General features: G+C 49.8%; 1 protein-coding gene across 1 annotated transcript in view; it reads left to right on the top strand.

Moving 5' to 3' along the window:
* CUX1 (cut like homeobox 1) overlaps positions 1 to 16236 on the top strand; it is a 347958-nt gene that overhangs the window by 72043 nt on the left and 259679 nt on the right. Inside the window, exon 2 of the mRNA XM_036768125.1 lies at positions 14434 to 14544. Coding sequence (XP_036624020.1) covers positions 14434 to 14544 — 111 coding nt within the window. The remainder of the gene's footprint in view (positions 1 to 14433; positions 14545 to 16236) is intronic.

The following is a 16236-nucleotide window of genomic DNA, read 5'->3' on the forward strand; positions in this document are numbered from 1 at the left end:
TGAACAGTTGAACTTTCTTTATTTTCCCTTATATTATCTTAATCTAGATTTTGACATGGGGTTTTTTGTTACAGATGCATGCTATGTGGGTGGGGTGAGCACTTCTGTATCATAAGATCAATCCGTCTACGATCAAACATTTTATTGAATGCCAAGCACTGTGCTGGAGGATACAAAGAAATAACAGAAACGATCCTTACCCTCAAGGAGTTTACATTAAAAAGATTTTTTAAAAATTTTATTAGACATAAATATTTTATCTCCCTTCCTGCTCCCCCACCCTCAATGGAAAAAGAAAATGAAAACCCCTGGAACAAATATGGAGAGTGAAGCAAAACAAATTTCTGCATTTGCCAAGAAAACTCCAGAAAAGAGACTAAACAGCAAAGTCCACCCCACTCTTCCTTCTGCTAAATTCTGGGTTCATCTTGTAATGTCTGTACCAGATATCATACTCAGGTATTAGCTTTGTGGACTAGCCATTTTAACAGTATATCTTAGTCAACATAAAGGGTTGCTTTTTTTTTTCCATCATTTTAGGTTTTTTTTTCTTTTTGTTTTTTTTTTTTTTATCTTTTTTTTTGGTATGGATTGTTAGGGTCATCTCTTTTGACTGGTCCTGGGTCTCACTGAAGAGGCTCTAGTGCTTTCTGGGGTTTGATGCATCTAACATGAGACCATTCTGTAACTGTTTGTGCCTTCTCTGCCTAGATTTCCATGTATGAATTATTTTTTTATATAGTTTACATATATTTGCACAAGTTATCTTCCCCCAATATAATACCAGCTTGTTAAGAACAGACAGGGGTTGTATCCTTCTTGTCTTTGTATAACACAGTGTGTGGCACATAGTAAGCACTTCATAAATCCTTGTCGATTTGTCTAGAAAAGATTTAGAAGACCAGCGTTGTTGGTCTTGGTTCAGAGAACCTGGGTTCAGGTCTCACCTTTGACACTCAGTCCCTGTGTCATCTTGGGCCAATCCCTTAACGCCCTTTGCCCCCTTAATTTCTTCATCTGGACCGTGAGGGAGCTGTGACCTCACCATCTCTAGGGAATTTCTCTTCCTCTCAGACCTTGCCTTGATAGCTCTGACCATCTCTGTCGAGGAAACATCTCTGCCCTGCTTCCTATTTCATCACTTGGTGTTTGCATTTGTCGAGGAGTCTTGTATGAGCCTGACATCCACACGCAAACCTCCTAGTCAGAGGAGGCCCTTCAAGATTGACTGTTGCTAGGCTGAGTCAACTTCTTTGTGGTAATCAGCAAACAAACACAGCAGGAGTGTCTTCTTTTCTCCTCAGTCATTTGTTTGACTGTAAAGATGTCACCTTCACTGGAGAACTATTTGTGTTTTCCTCCTGGATGTATCTCATACGTATGTGGATCTTTCTCATAAAAAATTGTTATAAAAATAAGAAAGTAGGCATGTGGGTATGACTTTTGGGATGTTGTTTTGAATGCCCTTTTGGGAGGGGGGGGCATTAATGACATTAAAGGTTTTTTTTCCTTCCATTCCTTTTGGACTCTTCCTTTTCTGGAGGGAGAAGGCAATATTTAAACCACTCTTAAAAATTTTTTAAGTCATGTCTCTGCTCTTGGCATGCGGGGTCCCTCATGGAGTGTAACCTGTTGGTGCCCAGCCTCCAGATTTCCTGATAACAGCATGTAGCAATAGTGCCAGAAATTAGTGAAGAAATCATACACAACATTCAGATTCTCTGCCATCTGAGGGCCATTCTGCTGAACCATCTGCTTGACAGCAGCTACCAACCAGTGTCAGTATGCCGGAAAGCCTGGTCCCTGAACATGCCTCAGAGAACGCAGGACAGTTATAGTGGAAGCAGCAATTGAAGCCAATTTCAAGGCTTTTCCAAAGGGGGTGGTGTTGCTGACTGGCCATCCAAGTGATCCGTGAAGTGTTTTTAATTGGTCGTTTTCCCGTTTCCCAGGTATTTGCTTAGTTTCCCATCTACTTCTTAGCCAGTGTGGAGGCTGCTTTCAACTTTTAATTACCAAGCAAGCGGAAAAAACAGTTTGGGAGCTTTTCAGAGAAAAGTCTTCATTTGCTAATTAAAATGTGAAAAGCTATAGGTGGATTTCTAAGTGCAAGGCACAACTGTGACTTATAAAACACACATACAACAACCAGAAAACAAAGCTTAGACAATTTAAAAAATGTAAATATCGACTCTTTCTCTGGAACCCTTGTAGCTTTAAGGATCAATTTTTAAGTTTCACCACCACCCTCCGCCTTCCCCATGGTTATTCTTTTCAGAGGCAAACATCCTAGATCTTGGGCTACAAGGGACCTCAGAGACCATCTAGGGGTTCTTACCCTTTTGTTATGCCCTGGACCCCTGTGATGGCAGTGGGAGAAAGCCTAGGGACTCCTTCTCGGAATCAGTGCATAAAATAAGATACCTAAGATACCAAAGGAACCAATTATAATGCAATAGAGCTATCATTTTTTTTTAAAAACAAGTTCACTGTGCCCCAGGTAAAAAGCCCTTGAATCTAGTCCACATCCCCTCGTATCACAGCTGAATTAAATTAAGTGAGAACTATGCAAAGGGACCTAGATCCAGGGGTGAATGAATTCTTGGTTTTTCATGGGACTGAGTGGACCACCTTGACATTCCCAAACTAAGATGGACCAGCTGAAGAAAATGCAGTTCCCTCCATCTCCCACCAGCAAAAGAATTCCAGGGAGGGAAGCCACCACTGTAATCTTTGAACTCTTAATTACTAATAATCAAAGCCAAGTTCTATTACTAATAAACTCCCATCTTATCTGTCCTGGCACATAGGCATTGTATGGTTTGTTTTGATTCACAGATTGTGTCTGCACTGGCAGATGTTTGTGGCTGGGATAGCCCAAACATTTGCAAAAAATAAAAAAAAAATTTTGCGGGGTTGAAAATAGTTCTCCCAGCCAAGGCTTTCCCAGGGAAGTGGGTGGAAACCTTTGCCAAAGTGTTTGGTGCCCTAGCAAAGTGATTTCTGCCAAACAATGGAAACAAATACTTTGAAGAGACACAAACATCTTGGCTCCTAAGACTTTCAAATTAAAGCCTTATTTATGAAACAAATGCTTTATTAGGAAAAACATTGGCTAGTGTGGATAAGATCAGAGATATTTCTGTTGGCAGCAACAGCATGTATATATTTGGAGAATAAATCTATCTCATTGGGCATCTTCTTAATAAGGGACATCAGCATTAGTATAATTACCAGTTAATAGCCTCCGTGGATACTTTTTATTTTAAAAAGGTACAAGTTGATTTTTAGGTGTGTTCCCTGACAGTGGGAGTGCTTGCTGGCATGGGTCTCTCTGTTCCTTCATTGGCTGTGTTCTGGCGATTTGGCTTTGAACGGTACGTACCGACATGTGAGGCTGGCTGCGGAGTGTATGTGCATGCCTGTTGTGAGCGGCAGCAGGCGTTCCGAAGGAGCTTGGCAGCTGCCCCATATTGCACTCTCCTTCTAAGAAGAGGGTCACTATTTGTGGGGCAGAGATTGGGGGAGACGGTGAGCCAGCAGACACTAGGGGCGTGGGGGAAGGTGGGGGAGAAGAAGCAGTTTTATTTGTTAAGTGTCTGCTCTATGCCAAGCACTGGACTAAGTGCTTTCTGATTATCTCGTCGGATCCTCAGAACAAACCTGGGACATAGGTGTTCTTATCCCCATTTTACAGTTGAGAAGACTGAGGCAGACCAAGATAGAGTGACTTGTCCAGAGTCACTCAGCTAGTCAGTATCTGAAGTTGGATTTGAGCTCAGGTCTTTCCATCTCTTGACTGTTGAAGACAGAATTGTCACACACACACACATTTACACACACGTGTGCACACGCATGGATGCCATCCACTTTCTTAAGCAATAGCACCCTCACACACCAAATGTTGGTTTTCCTGGGTTTAGAGCTATAACCTAGCAGATCTAGAGTCCATCTCCATCATTTTGTAGAGGGGGAGCCCGATGGGTCATCGGTCTGGACCTTGGTGGGACACTCTGCAGGCCGCCATCAAGGGCAGACGCTTTGTGGAGGAGGAACCCGACACACTGAGAGGTTGATTTGCTTTGGGTCACCCAGGAAGAGCAGGGGACGTGTCTGACACCAACTCCAGGGCCCGGCCCTCTGTGCCAGGCTCCCTCGATAGCTCCTAGACCGGAAGCTGGTGGGTACTTCAGAGGCCATGTCGTCCAACGCATCCTTTTACCGGTGAGGAAGAGTCGCGTCCATGACTTTGTTGTTCATTGCCTTCCCTCCCAGGCACGGCTCTGTCAGTACCCAGGCCAGAGAGCCATCCCTGGGCCCCTCTTGCTCCTACCACGGAGGCGTGGCAGGAGCCTGGAGAGAAGCAGAACTAGGAGGTGCTTGATTGCCCAGAGGTGCCGCAGCTGGCATTTGGGCCCAGGCTTCCCAACTCCTCCTTCTTTGCTTGGAACCAGGAGGGCTAGCCAGTCAAGGTGGATCAAAACCAGCACACCCACCAAGTCTGACGGTATAGACCTCGGCCTATGTCCATCCCCTGCCAGCAAACCTGGCTTTGCCCTCGAGGAACCTGTCAGCGAAAGACAAAAAGAAGCTCAAGATGAAAGTGACCCACTTCCTCCTGTTTGATGGGGGGTGTGGAGCTAGCTGCATCTTATGAGAGCTGTAAAATGAGCAAGACCCCCTCCCTCACTTGAAGGAGCTGCCAGGCAGCAGTGGAGGAGGCCTGGGCATATGAGGGTCACTGAGAGAGTCTCCAAGGAGCCCTCAGCGGGGTTCAGACTTTGGAGAGCTGAGCTGGGGGTAATCTGGGAAGGCTTCACTGAGGAAGAGGCATTTAAGCTTCACCCGGATGGCTGGGCAGGGAGGGAACATAGCCGGGGGACATGAAGGAGGATCCTGGGAGGGCATCAGGATCTAGGCCTCAGGAGCTGGCATGCAGAATGCACTTTACAATTGTTCGATGAAGTAGCTGCTGTGATTATCCCCACTTTACAGGGGAGCAAGCTGAGGCCCACTGAAGTTAAGTCACTGGGCTAGGTCTTGCTGGCCCATCTTCTCTGCACCATGCCCAAACCCTTTCCCACTGCAGGCATTGTCTGGATTGCGCCTTGTTAGGGACTTGACTCTTAGGTGCTTGGAAATAAGGAGGTGTGCTGTAGTGTTTTTAAGGCAGAGAAACAGTGTCATCAGTTGTCCTTCCTGAATACCTGGGAGTTCACTCCTATCTTGGTGGGTAAGAAACTGTTGTGATGGCTGAGGCGAAAAGTCGTGAGGCCAGAACCCGAACTTGGTGGGTGACCAGTGGGAATGAATGGGAGGACACGGATTAGAGTGATGTGGGACAGGCAGTAACCACTAGGATGAGCCTGGGAAGTGCGGGTACAGGGAGAAGGTAGAAATGAGAGGTACCGTGAGATGGTACTTGGAGTCTGCAAGACTTGGGTTCAAATCCCGCCTCACACACTTGTCAGCTGTGGCGATCTGAGCCCAGCCTCTTTGGGCTCCGTGTGTAAAATGAGGGCTTTGGCGAGAGCAAGCTCAGAGGGCCCGTCTAGCTCTCGGCCTGGGATCCTCGGATCCTGCACAGTGATTCATGCTCCCTGAACAGAAAGAGGGAGTGAGCAAGGTGGAGCAGAGTCTGGCACTGCCCAGACCCAGGCACGTATTAATTACTCCGGCTCCTTGTGTCTCGCCAGCTGCCACAGGGAAGGGAGGAGGCAGAGGGAGGGGGTCGCTGGGCCACCGACAGAAACTGAGGTGAGCCTGAGCCCCTGAAATGGCCCCTCGCTGAGGGCTCCCTGAGAAGCTGGCCCTTCTCTCTGTCTTTAATTGCAAAGGGCAGGGTTAGGAAGCAGGCACAGGATCCAAGGACAATAACAACATGAAAGTATTTAAATCAGAATCATTTGTTAAAGGTGAAATGACATCCCTTTCCCACCCTGTGCTCCTAAGGACGTGGCTCGAGGCCACGTGCTCCTACTGCTCGCACCCTCGCTGTCTGGTTTGCTTTGTGCCTCATTATGTGGCAGAGCCAGGCTTAATGAAACCCAGTCTCTCACATCTGACTGCTTAAATGACTGTCTGTCTCGCAAGTATTCTGTGGAGCCCGCTGCTCCACGGGGACTCAGCGGTTTTTCCCCCTCAGAGCACACTCCATACACTTCCTTGAAACGTGTCCCCCCATCCAATATCGATGCTTCTCCATCAGCTCCTGACGCAGTGACGCTTCGCAGTCGCTGGTATGAAAGCCGTATGTGGGTGCAGGTAGCATTCAGGAGCCAGATTTAGTCATTTGTGCTCCTGATTGAAGAGTCAGAACCGTTCAATTAGGATTCTTCGTGACTTTGGGCAAACCACTTAGCTTGTCTGGGTTTAAGTCACCTCCATGCATTAACAAATGCCGAGTGCTTATTGTGGTATGACCCTGTGTTAGGGTTTGTGAGGACAGGAAGACCACTTGACCTTGACCCTCCAGTGGTTTTCAGTCTAGCAGATGACTGAAGGAAAATATACTCTCTCTCTTTCTCTCTCTCTCTCTCTCTCTCTCTCTCTCTCTCTCTCTCTCTCTCACACACACACACACACACACACACACACACACATTCTATATAGAGAGAAGAGTAGCATAAAGATCTCTCTAAAGAGAGATTTATATAATATGTGTGTGTATCTTTTAGAGAAAAACTTGATAACCTGTATTCTGAACACCTAGAGGGCTGTCAGATTTCATTTTTTCTTGGGTATTCAGTGTTGAGGACAAAGAGGCAGAAATAATAGAGAACGAGTTGAGGAAAGTGGCCTTAGAAATCTGTTGATTGAGCCTCCGAGCTGGCCCCATCCCAGATCCCAGCGTCCGGCCCCCCTGCACTGTGGGCATTTGGAGTAGCAGCCCCACACCCCGGTGAGCCATGGGAGGGGAAGGGTGAAGGTTTGCTGGCATCTCAGGAGTTCTTGGGGCAGAGGGGATGGCTATGGCCCAAGGCCGCTGGCACAATCCCTGTGGTGTGGCCTGCATTGCTATGGAGGTGGGAAGGCGTGTCCAGAGACTGCGCTGGACCTGGCTTCAGAGACTGGCTCCTCTGCTGGCGCCCTTCATGCCAGTGCCTGCCTTTGGGGGCTGTGTGCTCCCAGCTGGGATGGTCTACGTCTCGTTTGCACATGGTCTCCCCAATTAGGTGGCTAGCTGCATGTGAGCACAGGGCCTGGCACATGATAGGTGACCTTGTTCATTGACCTTGGACAAACCCCTTAGCCTTTCTGTGCCTCAGTTTCCTCATTGGTAAAATAAGGGGAGTGGCCTCCAAGACCGTCTCCAGCTCCGTATCTATGTCCCTTACAGGGTGTTGGACTCGGAGCCAGAAGAACTGGTTTTCCATCCCTGGCACCAAGTCGCTATGTGATCGTGGGCAAATCACTTCACATCTCCACCTCTGTCTTCTAAAATGAAGGGGCTGGTCTGCATGGCTCTTGCTCCCTTTCTGCCCTGATTAAGAGCCTGCCATCCCAAGTCACTTGATCTCTTTGGTCATGGGTTTTCTTATCTGTAAAAATGAGAGGCTCAGGAGTCCATTCCGGCTCTAAATCTATGGTCATCTGGCCCAGCTCTGCCATTTTGCAGATGAGGAAACAGGCCCATGAGATGAAAAGACTTGCCCATAGTCACTCAGGTAATACATAACCATAACTTGAACCCAGCTTTTCCCTGGATACCCCATTGTACTTAGCCAATGTAACGCCGTAGATGCCCTCTGGAAATGGTGCAAGGGTCTCCCATGGATGAGCCAGGCCTTGGGGAGCTGGCCTCCAGACGGAGAAGCACTTGAGGGCGTTATTTCTCTCTTCCCTTGAATGACTTTGGAGCTGCCCTTTGGCTGCCCACTCCCAGGCATGACTCAGTATGGCTGTTGGTGTTGTTTTCCTTGTAGAGAGATGGAGATGGGCGGCCCTGGCAGACTATGTGTGGGCTGGAGATCTGCCTCTGAAAGGGGAGTAGATGAAGACAGAGGCCCAGGTGCTTTCTCCTTCTCCACCGTCTTGCGGACACGGAGAGGCTTCTTCTCCCTGACCGGTGCCTTTATCCCTGGGCATCTGGGGCAGAGCCAGATGCTTAGAAGTGACACCATCCTGAGCTCTCAGCCACATGTCCGGCATTAGCCAATACCTTCAGTGCATAGCAAGAACAGTAATTAGGGAAAAACCTTTATGAAATGTTTACTCTTTGCAAAGCTTTGTACCACCCCCATGCCCCGGGCACAAAGGGGGGCCCAGTGTTCCTGAGGGTCAAGGTGTGAGCACCGGGAGCCTGGAGGACACCTGCCCATCACCACTAGGAAGGGTCAGGAAGGGGAGGGAGAGAGAAGTAGAATGAGGTTAATGACACTTATTTCTTGCTTTAGATTTGCAAAGTTCTTTGCTGACATTGGGTCCTCACTGCTGCCCTATGAAGTAGGGATGGTATAGATAGGATGATGCCCATTTTACAGAGAGAAAATTGAGGCTGGGTGGTCACCCCCACCCCACTGCACCCTCTGAGGAAATGATCTGCTCGCTGCCGTAAAACTCAGGCCAGGGAGATCTGAGGCACAGGAGCGGACTGTGGTCAGAGACAGGGCAGGATTATCCAGAGGGGGAAGCTGTGTGGGATATGTCCGGCAAATGTGGGATCACACTTAGGGTTTGTTACCTGGTTTTGATTTTCAATAATATGAATAAAACTTGAAAGGTTATAGATTGTTTAGCTGAACATTCCCTGGTTAGGTCAGTGTGACTCCGTTTCCCCGAGGGAGTGTGGGCATCATGGTGTAACAGAGGCGGCGTCAACTGTAGATTTGAAGCTGGAAGGGGCCTCTGAGGCCATCTGGTCCAACCCCCTCGTTCTACAGATGGGGAAACTGAGGCCCACGGAGACGTGACCTGCCCCGGTCAGCCAGATAGTAAGCCCCAGTGCAGGAAGTCGGTGGCAGGGCCAGCCCTGCCCTCTGATGCCAGAGCCAGCGCTCCCCTCTCCGCCCTGCGCTTCCATCTCTGACGTTCAGGTGTCGATGAGAAAATCAGAGTCTGTCGAGATGCTGTGTTTCCTTTCTGACTGTTAGAGTCAGGCAGCATTTATTAAGCACCTTGTATGTGCCAGGCAGAATACAGGCTGAATGAGCCCAGCCCTGCCCTCCCTTACAGAAGGGAACTAAGATATAGTGGGGTGGGAGAGGGAGAAGAAGGCACCGTGGCACGTGTCACTGTATAGGTGTCATCCACGATCCTGATCACTGGTAACTGGCTGTCCAATCTGCCCAGAACGCTGGGGCTGGAACCCTTTTAATAGGGATGTTTGTCATGTCACCACCAGGTATGGATTTGGAAATCTCACTTTGTCAAAACACGTCATTTTCTTCATAGATGGAGGTCCCAACTTTTTGGGTTGGGAAAAGCTGGAGACCCGTGAGCTTGCCAGTGCCCGTCTGTGGGTAGTGGGAACCTCGGTGCTCGGGAGGCCCATGGAGGAGTGTCTCTGGCTCCATGAGCTAACTGTGACTCGTCTTTACTGTTAGCTAGAACCAGGTTCAGCCATTAGTCGGTGTGCATTTATTAAGTCAACTGTGTGCCTGGTGGGACGTGAGGTTCAGTGCCAGGTGGGGGCGTTAATTCCCAATCCTTCCTAGAATGCCAGACCTGGAGTCGGGAAGACCTGAGTTTGAATCCTGCCCCAGACATTCCCCAGCTGTATAACCCAAGGGAAACCACCGAGCCTCACTGTGCCTTTGTTTCCTCATCTGTAAAAAGGAAACGAACATTTATTAACCGCCTCCTTTTTGCCAGACCCTGTGTCGAATGCTTTACAAATATTATTTTATTTGATCCTTGTAACAACGCTGGGAGCCAGGTGCCGGGTGCTATGATTAGCCCAATTTACAGTTGAGATAATGATAGCACCCAGCTTAGTCAACACGTGCTTATTAAATGCCTACTGTGTGCCAGGCATTGTTGTAAACCTTCATCAAGGTTGTTGGAAGGATCTGACGAGCGCCACAAAGATGCCAGGAGTCGTGACTAAGGATGGCGGTGTTAGGGACTCAGATCGGAAGAGGGAAGAAAGCCTCTGGTGTTGTGGAACTTGGGCCCTCCCTATTTATCTGCATGGAGAGATTCAAAATTATATATAGACTTTTGGAGGGGCGGGGCTCTGATGGTCAAGGGGTGCGGAAAGGAGGTCTAGGAAGGCCGAGCTGAGAAGGGAGCTAGGGCATCTGGGAGGTCCGGGGGAGGAGGGAGTGAGCATTAAGGGAAGGAGGAAACAAGGGCCTACTGTGTGCCGAGCCTGAGCAGAGACAAAGTGCTGTGTGTGAAGAACCGCGAGAAGCCAGTTCACCCTTTAGTGGTGGAACTGAATAAGAACTCTGAATAAAAATCGAGGTTTTCAAAGTGCTCACCCTCATAACACCCCCAGGAGGCAGGTAGACTATTGTGCCCATGGTAGAGACGAGGAAACTGAGACAGAGAGTGGTGGCCCAAGAGTGGGATTTTCAGGTTTTCCTGAGTTAAAGCCCAGCGCTCCATCCGCCGCACCACATAGCCGCCTCAGTCTGAGGGAATGTTGGTCAGTTTATTGCAGCTGACCTAGGATCCACATCCATGGACCCTAACAGACCTTGGGGTCATCTAGGCCAGCCCTCTGCCTGTTAGCCCTTGGGGCTGATGGCTCTATTTCGTTTCATTTTACATCTCCAAGGTTAGAGGGCCTGAGACTCCCTCTGAGGTCTTTACAAGTTCCATGTACCAACCCCCTGAATCCAGTCCTCTCGGCAGCGATGGGAAATTGTATTTGTCGGTTCAAGTGTAGCCAGGATTAGTAGATAATAAACTAGCACTTGGCCGGCAATTTTGTCTTCTCCTTGAGCTATCTCGATAACTTACTGTCCTGGAGAAGTGTCTGCTGCTTATTTGGAGGGTCTCTGCCAAGGCTGGGGAGCATGAGATGGAGTGGCGGAAGGTCTCCCTTCCCGTCGCAGCCTGGATCTGTCCTAGGCGGTGTGGGAGTCTCCTTGGTGGGAGAGGTTCCCTTCATTAATCAGTCAACAGACGGCTGCACTCATCTATCTGCCTTCCAAGGTGAAAAGCAAGTTGGCCAGTTAACCTGTCCAGCGTCGTCCAGCAGGCTTTGACCCTTCAGGGCAGAGTCGTTACGGGGCAGAAGGAAAAGGACTCATGGGAGATTCGCCATCTTCAGAGAAGTCTTCTTGCCCTCCATTTCCAGAGCTCTTCATCACCAGTGCCGACCCTTCTGGAACTCTGCCTGTCACCCATGATCTCAATTACTTGTGACCGCCGTTGTTGTTAGAGATGGAATTAACTTGGAATGCTCGTCCCATGAGTGTGGACTTCTGTCCTCTCCCCATCAGATGGATCGCTTTAGAAAATATTTCCATTTGTCCGATAGAACAAACCAGTTCTGTCTTTTCTTGATTGATTTTTTGGGTGGGAATGAACCGTCGATTTGGTTTTGTTCAGGAAGATTTCCCCTGGTCTTTTTTTTTTTTTGGAGGGAAGAAGGCAGGGCAGTTGGGGTTAAGTGACTTTCCCAAGGTCACACAGCTAGTGAGTGTCAAGTGTCTGTAGGCCGGGTTTGAACTCGGGTCCTCCCAACTCCGGGGCCGGTGCTCTACTCGCTGCGCCCCTGGCTGCCCCCCTGTATCTTGTCAGCGTTTTGATTTTTTTTTTTTAAGCCAAATTGAAATAATTTCTTGTTTTGACGATGAGGTTTTCTTCTGGAAGACTCCATTTTTAACTTGGGCTCTGGCTTCTTAAATCGAGGCGTCCAAGTCCTCCTCCTCAGCAGATTGTTTATATTTTTGAAGAGCCTTCTGCTTATCTGTTATTGCTCTTTCTATCCCGACGTAACCACACTGGTTTCTGCTGCTCTTTTTGCACGCCTTTGCTTCACTGGGATGAGTTTCAAATGTGGTCTTGCCAAACTGTTCAATGTTTCCCTCTTTTTCTGCAATATCTTTGACATCTGTTAGTGAGTTCTAGCCCGTCCCAGCCGATTGGGCTCATCAGCCCGATACCCATCCGGATAATAAGGCAGGCGTGGCCTGGCGGTGATGCCCGTCTGCACCCCCGCTGCCCTTGCCCCAAGCTCCTGCCCTGACGGCAGCCGGGGCCCTCGCGTGCGCTGACGTCTCCAGCTTAGCTGCTTTTGTAGACAGAGATTGTCCCCATAGTGGTGCCGTGGCCGTGCAGACCGCTTACGTGGCATTTTAATTTAAAGAAGAACAGTTAGGGCCCTCCCCCTTGGGGTGATAACATCCTTTCTCAGTGTAGACTTAGAGATGGAAGGAGTCCAAGAGACCCCCTGGTCTACTGTCCTCATTGTACAGGTGAGGAAACTGAGGCCCAGAGAGATTCCCAGGGTCACAGAATTGGAGCTGGAAGGAGCCAAAGACACCATCTGGTCTTGGGCTTATACTGATTTAGAGCTGGAAGGGAACTCCTTCATTTTACAGGTGAGGAAGCTGAGCCCCAGGCCAGTTAAATAACTTGCCCAGGGTTTCCCAGGTATCAGAGGCAGGACTTGAACCCATGTCCAGCTCTCTGGTGCACCTCTTAGAGATCAAATGATTTACTTGGCGTCATTTGAATGCAGGTCCTTTCCTGCCAGAGTCAGAGCTCTTTCCATTAAGAGGTGCCCAGTCTGTCATATTTTTTCCCGCCCAAATATCTTTCTGCCTTGGAAACTTAATTTGATTAGAATGAAATGATTGCCTCGTCAGATGGCACGCTGCAGATTCAGAATCTGGGGGGCTGCCCCTCAGTACCTGATGACCAGCTCTTATTCATCCTTCGCAGAATGTGCCCGGAAGTCTCTGAAGTAACCAAAATCACTCAGCAGGAGAATCGGGCTTCTGTTTCTTGCAGAAACGTGTCCTTGCTCTCCTGGGTCAGCTTGTAGCCCCACTGTGTGTCCATCTGCCACGGGTGCTCGTGAGGTTGCTGGCAAGTTGGCGGCTCCTGGTAGAATCGGAGGTCCCCGGGCATCACTGGCTCTGTGGCATTTCTGGGACCAGTGTGCAGAAGTGCCCCGAAACCTTGTTGCCTGTGTTATTGGAGATCTCCTCAGAATTAGGGCGATTCTCAGCTATACCAGCCCCATCCCCCAAAGCATCTCTGCAGCTTTCTGTACAGGTTTATGTTTGAGTAACTGGAAAAACAAATTCATCTTTGATTCACTCTCTTGGGATTAAATAAATTAATTTTAACTTTTTGAGTTAAATTAAATTCAGCCCAAGAGGACCTGGGTTCAAATCCTGCCCTTGGCTCTTATCACCTGTATGGCGTTGGGGTCTTTGGTTTGCTCAGCTGTAATGGATGAGGTGGCCTTAGAGGTCCCTTCCAGCCCAAGGGGAGGGGCTCTTAGGTCTTCTTGTGCCCTGGACCCCTCTATCTGTCTGGTGAAGTCTGTGGGCCGCTTCTTGGAATTGGTGTGGCATTTTTAATGCATGAAAGAAAATGCATAGGATTATAAAGGACACAGTTAAGTTAAATAGAGTTGTCACAATATTAAATAACCAAGTTCCCAAGACCTCAGGTTAAGAACCCCAGTCTCCTGGGAGCCTAAACACAGTGTGAATCACTGGAGAGTGTGGACATCCTAGATGATTTTTTTTGAAAACCAGAAACACAGAGAGTTAAGCATCCGTAAGATGCACGTTGACTGGGCCAAGAGAATCCAAACTTCATGACTTCATTGAGTGACATCATCATTTTTACTTTGGTTTTCCGTGTTGGTAACTCCATAAAAACTTTATATTTCTGACGTCATTGATGTCCCTTTGACTTTAAGGGAGTTTAAGGTTTAAGGGAGAAAACCTGCCCAGTGCCACCCCCCTTACCAGGCAGTGGAGGCACGGAACACCCCCTTACCAGGTAGTGGGGACACAGTCCTCCCTCCTGCCCAGCGCTGTCTCACCCTTTACCAGGCAGTGGGGGTATGGTCCTCCTGCCTGTCCAGTGCCATCCCCCCCTTTACCAGGCAGTGGGGGTATGGTCCTCCTGCCTGTCCAGTGCCATCCCCCCCTTTACCAGGCAGTGGGGGTATGGTCCTCCCCCTGCCCAGCGCCATCCCCCCTTTACCAGGCAGTGGGGGTATGGTCCTCCTGCCTGTCCAGTGCCATCCCCCCCTTTACCAGGCAGTGGGGGTATGGTCCTCCCCCTGCCCAGCGCCATCCCCCCTTTACCAGGCAGTGGGGGTATGGTCCTCCTGCCTGTCCAGTGCCACCCCTCCCTTCCCAGGCAGTGGGGGTGTGATCCTCCCTCCCCCCTGCCCAGCGCCATCTCCTCCTTACCGGGCAGTGGGGGGGGGGGGTGCGGTCAGATGTAATGTGATGTCTCTAGGGCTCAGCTCCAGCCCGATCTCACTACGGCCCTTGTTTCTCTTGACAGAGGGAGCTCGATGCTACAGCAACAGTATTGGCCAACCGACAAGATGAGAGTGAGCAGTCTCGGAAGAGGCTCATCGAGCAGAGTCGAGAGTTCAAGAAAAACACTCCAGAGGTGAGGCGGCGGCGGGCCTTGGTGGGGGCGGCGGCGGGGACGGGCTTGTCGTTGCCCTGGCTGGGCCGTGGGCCTGCACCTCCCTGCACCCGCTGCCTCGGGGGTCCCGCGGGCTTGGGTTTGGCCATTGGAGTTCAATCCCCGCGTTTATTCAGAATTCGGCGGGGACCGGAGCAGAGCCGAATAGTGGCTCTTAATTCGATGTCCGTGCCCACCTGCCCCTCCGTAATTCTAGGGTTCAGCTGTTTATTATCTTCAGGAGTCGGGGCTTAAGTCCATTAACACACCACATAGAAGAACAGGCAGGCTTGCAGCCGGATAATGAGAACCTTCTGCCTGTGCGCCGAAGCTAAGCCAGGTGGTTAGCAGGACTTTCCTCACTGGCCAAGCCCTGGGGAAGCCTGTGCGCAGCTAGGCCCACCATCACCTCCTTAAAAATACATGTGATTTTAGCACTGACTTGTAAATGGATCCCCGATCCCCACGTTTTCCTCTGACGTGTGAGTCAGGACAGTGGGGGGGGGGTGGTCCTTCGGGTCCTTGTCACTGTTGTTCTGGGACCTTTGACCCTCCCTTTCTCTCCATGGCTTAGTAAGGGAGCAAAAGAGAATGGAGCCATTTCCAGACCAATGGATGGACCTGAGGATTTCGTCCTGTGGCCTCAGATGGTTCTTGTCTGTAGGCCTCGTGTCCTCCCTCGGTTCAGGGGCCAGGAGGGCCAGGAGTCACCTTGTCTGACTCTGCAGTCCTTCCTTGTTTCTTCCCATGTCTGGGGTTACATGGGGCTGGGGTGAGGGGCGGTGGTTTCTTGTGTGCAGTCGAAAGCAGCAGAGGCAGAAGACTCTGTCCTGGCAGGGCAGGTGGGCCCCACCCCCACAGGTAGTGAGTCAGACCAAGCACTCGGTATATGCAGGCACTGGGCTAAGCCCATGGGCTGTGAGGAAAAGACAGAACCAGCGCCTGCCTTTAAGGAGCCTATGTGCACACAGGACGTCTGCCTAGAGCGAGAAGTGTACGTTGATTCTCCTTCTTAATCTGGTCACTTAAAATGTGCTGTGGGAAATTGCTGTGTTTGTATGATGCGTGTATTTGTGGTTTTTCATTTCTGTATGTACCACTGTCTTTTACCCCTCCTCATGAGCCTTCCCTGGATCAGAAGAGGGAGCAAAGGAACCTTTAAGTCAACCTCCTCCTTCCTCCAGGCCTCCGTGGCATGGATTTCCTCATTGCTTCTCCAGGCCAAGCCTGGTCGTTATACTGACGTAGGGACAAGCTGTGTTGTATTTTATTCTGGTCTGTGTTGTTGTGGTCAGTGTGTCTTGTTTTCCTGGTTCTTCTTCTTTTTTTTTTTGTGCCTACTGTGTGCCAGGCACCGGGTGCACAATGTTCTGTGACTTTCCCAGGCCTCCGCCATTTGCCCAGCCCTCCCCTCATCCAATTTCCAGTTCTTTGCCACAATTAAAAAGTCTGCCATTTGACTAGTTCCTACGATGAGCCAGGCAGGTTTCAGTGGCTTCCCACTGCCTAGTGAATGCAGTCCAGTACTCCAAGGACAGATGGGGGCAGGGGATGGGGTGTCTGACCAAAGCCCAGAGGGAGCTCAGAGGCTGTCTAGGTGACCCTCCTCATTCTGGGAGACGTGCCAAGGTCACAAGTGGCAAAGGCAGGATTCCCTCTCCACTGTACCCCCTG

The sequence above is a fragment of the Trichosurus vulpecula genome, chromosome 7 (assembly GCF_011100635.1).
Source record: "Trichosurus vulpecula isolate mTriVul1 chromosome 7, mTriVul1.pri, whole genome shotgun sequence".
In the NCBI taxonomy this organism is placed as follows: domain Eukaryota; kingdom Metazoa; phylum Chordata; class Mammalia; order Diprotodontia; family Phalangeridae; genus Trichosurus; species Trichosurus vulpecula.